The sequence below is a fragment of the Cyphomyrmex costatus genome, unplaced genomic scaffold, assembly GCF_001594065.2.
Source record: "Cyphomyrmex costatus isolate MS0001 unplaced genomic scaffold, Ccosl1.0 scaffold23, whole genome shotgun sequence".
NCBI classification, from domain to species: domain Eukaryota; kingdom Metazoa; phylum Arthropoda; class Insecta; order Hymenoptera; family Formicidae; genus Cyphomyrmex; species Cyphomyrmex costatus.
Window position 1 is genome coordinate 743,186 of NW_017276368.1, and position 12,029 is coordinate 755,214.

The 12,029-nt window shown below is 29.2% G+C and overlaps 1 protein-coding gene across 1 annotated transcript; it reads right to left on the minus strand.

Moving 5' to 3' along the window:
* Positions 1 to 6,291: 6,291 nt before the first annotated feature.
* LOC108773964 (lipase member H) lies at positions 6,292 to 9,119 on the minus strand. Its single transcript, XM_018539955.1, has 4 exons — positions 8,993 to 9,119; positions 8,653 to 8,907; positions 7,075 to 7,281; positions 6,292 to 6,458 (listed from the first exon to the last, which is right to left on the minus strand). Exons 1-4 carry the CDS (start codon positions 9,117 to 9,119, stop codon positions 6,292 to 6,294), a joined length of 756 nt encoding a protein of 251 aa, XP_018395457.1.
* Between the last annotated feature and the right edge of the window lie 2,910 nt (positions 9,120 to 12,029).

Here is a 12,029-nt window from a genome sequence, read left to right on the forward strand (position 1 = left end):
CATGAAGACTATGTTTGCCGCGCGATCGCATTAATTTTATAATTCAAATGACGCTTACCACGACCCTCTTCAGAACTGTGCCCTCTCCTAACATTGTGGACAATTCATAGCGCAAGAATCCCCGCGGTGGATTACAATAGCGGCTCCAGTTTCCAGGCAGCGCAAAGTCGCTCGTGTTCATGTGGCGTAATTAATAACAGCGATGGGGACATTTAAAATATCAGGTGAATGTGTCTACGAGTTTTAAGGCGAATTTCTATGTCTTGTCTTTAATAGTTGTCTAAAATAAATCGTTTACAATTATAAAAAAAATTAATGTTGTGGAGAATATATGTATATATGGCTTATAATTAGAATCATCGCTAAAAAATTTTCTACTCTATTTAAGATTATATACTATATAGAAATTTTCCAAGTTGCAAGTATGATATTATTTGTCGTCATTTTAGCATCAAAATGGCGTTTTAATTGTCTTTTTAAAATAATGACAAGTAACGTCTGCTCCCTATTTGGATTTTTAAAACCTATGTCAAAACACAATATATTAAGTAATTTTACAAATAACAAATTTTCTAACTTAACTTTAGCTTTTTTTCAAGATTATTGTATTATTTCTTCCCTTTTTTAGCTCATGTATGTGGCTGAGATAAATAAATTCTATTTTATTGCAATATTTACAAAACATAGATAAAATACATGTAAATAACGTATATATTAATTTATTAGATGATTAAATGATATGATGCAGAATGAATTTTGCAGACATTTGTCTCCTCAAAAAGTTTAGACATAAGACCCAATAATATAATAAAGAATATTTTTGTACGATCCATAAAATAATTACAATGTGAACAAACGCGTTATTTATCCATCGTTTCGTTATTTATTTGTAGATGTATAATTTACTCATCGTTTCATCGTTAATATTTTATTATTTCTCGAACTAAGTCGTGTGAATACGGTTTTAGCGCGACGACGCGCTAAGCAGAATCGAGCGAATTAAATGCGCGCCTCGTGCTAAGCATGGTACGCGCTTTAACCTTATTTATATACCGGGATTCGATGGAATTAATAGCCACGCCCCGTGCGAGCGCGATCCCTTCGATTTCCGGGGCCGCGGTCCCGGAAGAAATCCTTTCTATGCGTGTGCATGCGCGCTCGGGAGAGCACGCGGGGCCGACGCACTCGTGCGATGCAATGCGGGATGCATCCGGGGCTCTGGAATGCGGTATGGGGACGCGATGCGGCAAATATACCTGCCAGGACCCGAGCGATCCTGAGAACAGGGAGAGGAAGTCGGACCTCGATAAAGCCAAGCTGGGTGGGGGCAGACTCACACTGCTGGAAGAAGGTCAGGAAAGTTAAGAGCGAAGTTAATTACTGGTCGGTTCGCCGGAACTACTGGCGTTCGCCGTGGTCGTCTACGAGGATCGCCGCTCGACTTTATGCTCCCGCTAGGATTACCCTATAGGCTTTTTGTGTACCTACAGTCTCTAATCGAGACTCGCGGAAAAGTCGAATTGTTCACAAACATGACATTAAACAATGGCGATAAGTGTATCAATGCTATTTACGCGTACATATATATAGATATACAGTATTATATTTAGTGCTAATTATTTCAATTTTAAGTTTCACAATTAAAAGTATAATTTGATTCTGCTCGTGAAAACAAATCTCATGAGATCTACCATCTCACGCGAATAATGAAGATTTAATCCGAAATATACACACTTGGATTCCTGAAATCTCAATCATATTTGTTACCGTAGCTTCCACAAAAATGGATACATTTCAATTAATTTTTTTTAATCAATGGAGAATTAATTAAGGAACAAGTTCATAATGTGTAAAAGTCGATAGAATTAAGGAAATTTGAGATAGGTACAAAAAAAGACTCGAGAGAATTTAGATCTTTAATGCTATTTTTTTTTTAACACTCGACATAAAAAATACCAGAAATTGTTGAGACTAACGCACAGCGAGCGACATACAATCTATACGTTTTTTCTTGTATGCTTTTACAATAAAAAATCATGGAAGAAATTAATCATTCGTTACACGGTGCAATTATTTCACGTGTCAATGAGAGAAAATCGCGATCTAGAAAATTTCACGTCTTCTCGTTATTTTGTACGACCGATCACATTTCCCCGATACGCAACAGTCAATATTCCATGAATGACTCGACTACTTATTAGATGTCTTGCAATGAGTTTGACATGTTCATTAATCATAATCATTACACGTATCAACATAGTATAACGAATATTGCGAAAGAGTTAATAATGTGCGCAATATAAGCAGAGAAAAGACGCATAAACGTTTGTAATTCCTCGATGTCGCGGAAATGTCATAATAATCAACACTCGCATAAATTACAGTAAATTGCAAGAAATATAGCTTTCGTAAGTGACATGTTGAATTTTAATAATACTTATTAAAGCATCCTATAATACATATGTGAATAAGATTTAACTAGACATTTTCAGAATCGTTATTGGAAAGTAATATAAATAAAATGTTTGTCATTATAGACCATATTTATAATACTTAATTAATACCAATTGGTTCATTAATTACAAGATTAATATACAGATTAATGCGTGTATCCACAAGTAATTTTATCTGAGTCGTTTGTAAAAGAGAATCGACATTTCGAGAAAGTTATGAGTTTTCTCGTTTCGATGGCTGTAATTTTCGAAACAGGGTTACGGTTAAATAATCGAAAGACTCCGATGTAATCGTCGGGTGCATGATTTCACGGATGAATTTATAACGTGCAGGCCATTTAAATTGGAAAGGAGTTTCGACCAGTGCCGAAGAAGTGTTATACAATCTGTAAGGCTAATGGTACAAAAGAAACCGGTGATATTTTGTGGCAATAACGTAACAACCTGTCGCTTCATTGGCGCTAAATCTTACCAATTTATAAGATTATAAATTCATATATTATCTCAATTCTTTTTTAATGTTAATTATCACGTAACGGAAAGGCAAATCCTTTATTAGCTATTTGCAGCGGGTTATAATTACGCAAAGATCGTAACGTTAAGAAATAGCATTTTATGTATAAAACCGGTTAAATTATTTTAATTGACCTTTTTAATACTTATCTTCAAATTATGTAACGTTTAAATTATCAATTAGGCTGGAGACGATTTATGATCGACTTTTCATTTTATCTCTCAGATTATTGATTGTATGAATATCAGCTTATAGATCAGGAGTTACTTTCTGTTCTCACGATCATTTCATGAAACATTGCCTTATAACTTTCTTCTATTTTAAATGCTTGTGAGGCATTTCCGCGACATTATAGACGACAACATTTGATAACTTAAATTGATTTATGCCAATACGCGTTATCATCTCGCGAATGTTAAACGGAGGATGGGACACAATAAAAAGTTCAGTCTGTCAGGAACGAGGTGAGTTACGTAATTCTTCGTGGAGCAGAGAATCCGAAGACGCCGGAGCGTCCACAAGACTCAGCTTTCTCCTGCCAGCGGCACATTAAAGAGAGACGAGACATCTTCGTGGCAGTCCAACATACAATCGTGTGCTCTGCTTGTGCTTTGCTTAAACCATCTTGCGACAATCGCTTATCGCAAATGTATAATTATTGAAATTCCATTTTACGTAATTTATTCCGGATGTCGTTAAGAATTAGAAATTAAATTAAAAATTGAATATACTTTCTTATATTAAGAGTTTGATTAGGATAAAGAAAACCTCGATTAATCTTTAAGTACGGTTTAAAGATACTCAAATTAATAGATGAGGTGCTCAGAGTTCTCCAAAAATTATAATTTTGTTTTTATAATAATTATATACTTTTATCTAATATATTATATTTAGAGATGAATATGATCAAATTTTACGATAATTTACTCGGTAATTTACTGTAAATTAGTCAGTAATTTATGGAGGCTGGTAAAATGGTAATTTAAAAAAACAATAAAATTATAGTAATTTAATATTATATAAGTAATTTAATATAAAAATTTTTTTTGTGTGTGTGTTACCATCCGTATAGTTAAGATATGTAATTTCAATTGTCAAAATTAATTTGTTCATCTGAGCGATATTGTATGTTAAAAATGCGTATATTCGAAGTTGATTGGTTTGTTTAATTTACATGGGGTTATTTATGGCTGATGAGGACTCTGTGAAGTCGAAACGTTCCATATATCAGTGTTAATATTATAATAAATTTATACATATATCTAACAACCAGTATAGCTCAATTTGTCTTGACTTGGGAGCTTTATTATTTTTTAATATGATTTTTTGTAAAACACAGCTGGAGCTAACAATCAAGTTTTAATTATATGATAACAGTTTATAAATAATAAGTTAATTTCAATAATTTTTTATAATAATCTTTATAATGATTCTTTGTATTCGGCATGTGTACATTTAAAATAAACTTTTATATCATACAAAAAGTCGAAATTGATTATTGAAGACTGAAATATATACATGTTCTTTGATTTCAAGTCGAAGTTTTCATTGAGTTTTTGTCAGTGCATCGTTGCATGACGAACTCGTGAAATGTGTGGGCTGCATTATGTAGTTGGTACGTATATTAATTTATGTTTGCCGCCGTTTGCAGATATGAATATGGAAATGACAAGTACGTTGCATCAAGAAACACGGCTCGTAAAGGTTCTGGTCTTAGATAAGTACAGAGTTCGCGACAGAACAAATGATCGTTGACAGGAACGTCATGTTGTGATCGCTTTTCATTACACTTTGTAGACTTGTTGAATCTAGCTATACCTGAGGACAATTCGTCTTTCAACAAACGATAATTTGAGGCGTAAAGTGATGTGTTGAAACTTTATATTGTATGGTATATGTATAATGTACAGCCGACTAAAAGTATATCACCTTTAAGATTTCATAACTTCCGTCAGAGTAAATTAAATGCACTTAAAATTTTATAGTATAATAGGTATCTGGATGACAGGCATGCACATGTGTAACAAAGTTGACTGTGTAACAAATTAAAATTTTCGAAATTTCTATTAATTTTAATAAAATTACGTTTTTGTGTTTCCTTTATTTTTCAAGTATTAACTCTGTCGCTTTTTTTCAATTATGAACTGATTTTAGTGATTAGTTTAGTGTTTTACAGTTTACTAGCATATAAACTTATTTTGGCGATTTAAAGTTTATATATATATTATCAATAATTATTTTTTAAATTTCCAAAAAAATTAATTTTTTATGAGTTATTGTTTTCATTATTTGATGAAAAGTTATTATTCAGTAAGAATAATAACTATATAACTCTATAAAGAGGTCTAAACCTATCATCAGAATTAACATGTTATAATATATATACATATATGTGACACAAATATATGCACTTTAAATCGTAAGTTATTTCTAAAAAAATCTATTATGTACATACTTTTCGCTGATATTGTACATATATATATGTATAATGAGAAAACATTTTTTTAAATATTATGTTAATAAAAATACTAATAAAAATACTAACAACACAAAAATCAGAAATAAAGCCTAATTAAAAGTAATATATAATACATGGAAAAATAATATTAGAAGGTTTAAAATAAAAAAAGAATATTATTTTAAATGCTGAAAGTTCATATTTATTGATTCGTAATTTTTTGTATACTCATTGAATTGAAATAATTATTTTTCCAGAAAATCGTTTGATAATGTTTTATTCTAACATGCTCTTGTTTTCTCTGGGATGAATTTAAAAAGTTATAAAAATTTTGAATGGAGAAAAGGATCAAATGATACTTTTTTTAAGAGCACAAAAATAGTTTTATGACCGAAAACATTTTTTCTTCAATAATCTATAAAAATATTTACTAAAAGAAAGTTTTGTTCAAAGTTGTTTATTTTTTGTGTTCGTTTCAAAAAAGTGTCGTTTGATCCCTTTTTCTCCATTCAAAATTTTTTATTAACCTCTCAAACATTCAAAAGAAAACAATTAGCACGTTAAAATAACATTATCAAACAATTCTCTTAAAACATTACAACTTTTACACGTTTGTCAAAAATCTATTTTTTACAAGACAGAGTCAAATATTTTAAAATATTTTTATCACTTTGTGTATCATTTAATTACAATAAACACCTTTTATTATATTAATTTTGAAACATAATTATTATTTCAAATTAGGAGTATGTATTAACATAAAATGATCCAATGCTGCAAAAAAATATATATACATTATATATTGTAAACGTAATAATATTTTTCATAATACTATATAAATATAATAATAAATATTATTTATTATCTTACTTATTTGTTGCGTTGTATCCCAAATTATTCTGTTCATTGTGTTTGCATAGACCTAGTAGATAAGAAATATAGGAAGGACATTTTGTCGCTTTACATTCGGAGAGAGTAGGCTCGAGCTTACATTTTATGTACTGTCTGACTGATGCTGCATGACTACAAAAAGCTTGTAATAAGAAAAAAAAAATCATTAGATAAAAAAATAAATAACTTAATTTTTTCAAATTTTATCTCGTATTAAATTTAGTATAGTAATTAATTTTTTATGTAACTTTTTGCAAAATTCATAACATATTCAAAATAGTAAATTACTATTTTGCAACTGAAGGAAAGTCGTCGGTATTGACAAGGTTTCAATCTTTCAGAATCTAAACATTAAATTTTATTGTTAATACTGATAAAAAAAATTAATAAAATATAAATGAAAAAAATAATAGATAATAAATGGATTGTACACACATACACACACCACCAGCCAACTAAATCTTTGAGAGAAAAAATTAATAATAGCAATACTTCGAACAGTATTAAAAAACTATTATATTATTTCATAGAAGACTTGCTAGTCTTTAAATTTATAATTTTAATGTTTAATTTTTAGTCTTTGTTTAATAAGTATGATAGTATCTCGACGACCTTTTTTTATATTTTACAATTTCCAGATAATCTTTTTAACCATAAATGATATTAAAATCACTATTCAATAAAAGCAAGAAATAAGATTAACGTTCACTATAATCACTTGACAATATTATCATATTCAGTCACATTGATTATATTACCATCAGGGCCTGTTAGCTGGATAGTTGGACTACAATTGGGTTGAAAACGGGTACCACTATTCAGGAAAAATTGCAGTTCGAATAGAAACGATGGGGTGCCATATCCACCCATATCTGAATGAACAACATCTACCATCGTCGCATCATTGTCCGAAAGATAGCATCCTGTTTTGCCTGCAGATAATATAGGATTCGCAGGATCCAGTCCTATAAACAATAATTTTACTTTCAGGAATATTTCAGAATAATACAACAAATACTTTAGACTTATGTATTGTATACAATTATATAAAATGCAAATTTCTTCGCAGATTTTCTCTGTCAACTTTTCATTAATGTAATAAATAAAGATAAACAGAAAAAATATTATTGTTACTAAAAAATCAATTATTAAAAATAAAAAAAATGTTAACAATATTACTAAAATATACGCGTTTTAAAGACATTATTAAATATAATTATTTATTATTATTAAATATCACGAACGCATATATTGTGCGCAATATTTATAGCTTTCAATATTTTATTTTTCAAGAGAAGTATGATTATTGAATAAATAAGTATTTTATTCAAGCAGTCGGCATTTAGTGCATCAAAATCGCATATCATACATCTATATAATATTATAAAATGTGCGAAAAATAAAATATAATTGAACTATGATTGTTATACCTTACTTCTAATTACACATGCGTCAGTCAATCATTGTACTGCATATTCATTACGCGTATAGCAACACTTTTACATAAAAGCAAAACTAAAACTATCACTTATTAGTCTATTACAATCATGTAGATGTTTGTGATTAAAATGTATTTGTCACTTAATTAAAGACTGTTGATGTTTTTTTTCTGAAGTATGTGACCAAAATCAATTTATTTCGAAAATCTAATCAAACATGTAAAAAAATAATATTGGTGCGATTGTGCATTTATTAATTTTTGAAATTCTACTTTGCATTAGTTCTTGATAACATGATTCCATATAACATGACATTTTTTATGGAAAGTTATATAATTACCGCATTAAACGGGGATACCTGTACTCACAAATATACGCTATGCGCATGACATTTAGCTTTTTATTTTTTTCTATATTTGCTTAATTTTAAAATAAATATATACGATTAATGTTATAGGCTGTTACTTTACTATTGCACAATTATCTTTGATACATATTACAACTGTTAAAATATGCAATGATACCTTCTCACGAAGGAAATATAGGAAAAGAATTAATAAACATCGCAGACAAAAGGTAATATACTCTGACATATAAATTTAAATATCAATTTAATATGCGTTTTTTTAATTAAAAAAATAGAGACTTGCTTAAATGCTCCAATATTTAATTGTATGAATTTGGAATTAATATATTACAACGTTACTATTATATTATTAACCATTTGATACAATTGCGAAAACATGTGACGACAGCAGCTCACAAAGAGCAGCGAGAGAATGAATTGACATAACAAAAAAGAGATAACAATACTTCAATAGACTAGTATTGATTTAAAATGCATTTTTAATAATGGATAAAATAAAACACATAATTTAATTATGTATATATACCTACCTGTAATGCGAGTTTTGTTGCATGTGGTACAATTACCAATAAAACTAGCTATGTATACGCCTACTGAGAACGAAACTATATAAATATCATGACGTTTGCACAACTTTTCCACACTATTAGCGAAAAATGGTCCTATTTTTTGGGAATTCCCGAAAACGGTCCGATATGCAATCAAAGGATTCGATTCATCCACATCAGTAGAATATTTGCTCCAATCAAGTAACACAACGTTGTCTTTTCCTCCGTCACAGAGCGCTAATAATATAAACAAATTTTAATTAGTACAATCTCACATTGATTTCATAATAATTTATTTATTTATTAAAGAAAGACACAATACCATCTATCATTTCCACGACAAGAGGGCTGCTTGAATTTAAATCAAAACCAAAAATAAAAAAGACAATTCGTTTCTTTTCATCTAATACGTCTAACATGCCTTCTGCCTGAGTGATAGGAAAGGTCATCGTTTCATTAGTACTGAAAAGAAATTTCATTATTGCTAAAAAGTGTTTTTTTACAGTTATAAAGGAAGATCGCCAATACCGACAAACGATTTGGTTTTAAACAATATTTCTTAAACAAAAAATAAAACTTTTAAAACATAAATGCGAAGTAAAAAGAGTTTTTTAACATATAATATAGCTGTTTTGATAATACCGTTTACGATTTTGCAATAGTCAACTTTTTCTTAAAAAATAACCAATAATGAGCGTCTGATAAAATCGGTTTCGAAACTGACACAATAGGGAGTAATGCGCCATATTTACCTAATCTTTTTTTTTACAAGACTCAATAAACAAGTATGGACCTAATGGATTAAAATTTATTCAAATTTTCAAAATTCGCGAATAAAATAAGATTTTTTTTCTCAATTTTGTTTAAAATAAGATTTTTTCAATTCCCAATGCATTTTTATTTATTTATAAGACTTACAAAAAGCACATTCTCTTTAATGAAAAAAAATTCTAAGAGCAGAACGCGATGAGAACGCAAGACGAGGCCCGAACATAAATCATCAAGTGGATATCAATGCGTGCCAGAACAATTATTTTCTATCTTGTGTGGGGTCGAAGGATATTTCTACCGAGACACTACCGTGTTTCTAGATTTAACACACTGAAAAAAAAGTCTAATAATAGCTATTAAATGTATGGTAAAATAATGTGTCAATCAAATGTTTGGTTAATATAACAAGAAATAATGTTACTTTTACTAATATTTATAGTATTACAGGAGATGATAATATTTGTAAAAGTAACATTATTATTTGTTATATTAACACTAAACGTACTGAGATTTAATATATACCTATTTGTACTGTAATCGGTCAAATGACCTGTCGCGATAAATAAAACGCTAGGCTACACGTGTTTATTAGATTTAACAAATAAAAATATAAATAAATGATGTAAAATTAATATATATTTATATATTTAATATTTATAAATATATGTATATATATTTAATAGAAGAAGTCATGAAGTCAAATGTGAAAAAGCGATAACATTTCATGCGAATTTTCTAATCAAAAGTTTACAACCAGTCATTTGACCGGGTCATGGTACGTTTAGTGTTAACCAAACATTTGATTGACACATTATTTCACCATACATTTAATAGCTATTACTTTTTTTCAGTGTACGTATATTAAGTTATCGAGACTGTTTTTCGATGAAGGTAATGCGTAACACGTAATGTCTTATTGACGCTCTTCTAATCAGCGTGTATAAAACTTTATGAAATATTGAGAGAAGAATAATAAGTATATGACAATATACTTGTTATTATTTTATATTGTTTTATGTGTATTTTATTACTGCGATACCTCGCTCGTTCTCTGAAAAGTATTCCACTCCCTGTAACGAATTACCTCTACTATGGCTGAATAGTCAGTTATTTGCACTGTCAATTTTCTAGAGCTTATTTTGAGTATAATTTCTGCTAATTTTACGAGTGAGTTGCATATGATATTATCATAAAATTATGATTTAGTTCTACAAATACTAACCTTTTATAATAGGTCAAGTTGACGCCATCCACGAAATCTAGTTCTGATAGTTCACCTAAATGATAAAATCCGTTTAATGTTAGTATCTTAAGAATATTTATGTAATATTACAAAATATGTAAGAAATAAATTGCATACTTACAAGGACAATGAGATTGGTCAGCTACTATCTTTGATATTAAAAAAAGCAATATGCAAGAATGCACAATCGAATATAACATTTTGACAAATATTTATGAACTTTGAGATATGTTTCTCATATGGATAGTCTAGGCGGAAATACCATTTATATACCTTTGTCATCTCCATATAAACTACACGTGTCAACAATAAACGAAAATAATTGTATATATTTACTTCGTACTAATTATTTAAAATAATACGTACTAGAATGACTAAAGAAAAACGAAAAATTTTACAAAAAAATATATAATAGGAGAGAGCAAAGTCCACTGATACAAAAAGTAAGTTTGCATTATGTTTCATTTATGTATTTACGAAAAAAAAATACTAAAAAGGTTACCGTAAAATGTCTCTTTTATATACGGCTGGTCACATATAACACATGGTCATATTTTTTTCAATGGATTTTGAAAATCAGCTTTGCTGGTACGAAATTCAATGTAAATGGTTAGATTCTTAAGTAAGAATCAATCGCTCTAGTGAACATATTGTTTTCCAAAACCCATCGAAAAAATTATTGCAACCTTTTTATGATTCACTGTACATAAATGCCTTTTTAAAGTTAATATTTAAATCAAATCAAACAAATCTTCTTTCTACACAGAGTGATTCGAAATTCGCGCATTCGGAGTACAGGACATGATAATTTATATTAAAACAAATAACTTTTCCTTTAGCAACATTGCGTCTGACAAATAGTTTTTGCAAGAGAGCTTGTTAAAGTTTACGAATGAGCGCTGTGAATCATGTAGCGCTCAGAGCCGGCGCGCGCGTCTCATTCAAGTGTACCTAATCCATGACTAGTATTCATAAGTAATGTCTTTTAAGGGACTCATACGACTTATGATTAGTTTATTACATTTTAAGACTGTACTTAAGGCATTTTATCTTAAATAATATGGCAAAACTGAACAATATCAGTTTTCTCCATATTGTGTTGCATAAATAATGAAAACTTAATACGAGTAAAATAAATACTGCCTTTATTTCTTACGTAATACATGAATAAAAAAATTGTCTACTTGCATAATAATATAATCTAAAAATAAAGACAAATGTAAATAGTAATATGCTTCGCGAGCTGTGAACGTTCTATTATTTCAAATGTTGTACAGTATACGAGTTCGTTGAACTGTTGTTGTACAATATGGGAAAAAGTCAAATGCCGATATTGTTCATAGTT

Coding starts and splice junctions, on each gene's coding strand:
- LOC108773964 (XM_018539955.1), bottom strand. CDS start 9,119: ATGACCTTTCCTATCACTCAGGCAGAAGGCATGTTAGACGTATTAGAT. Junction 8,908..8,992: donor TGTCGTGGAAATGATAGATG/GTATTGTGTCTT, acceptor TTATATTATTAG/CGCTCTGTGACGGAGGAAAA. Junction 6,459..7,074: donor CCAGCTAACAGGCCCTGATG/GTAATATAATCA, acceptor TCTTATTACAAG/CTTTTTGTAGTCATGCAGCA.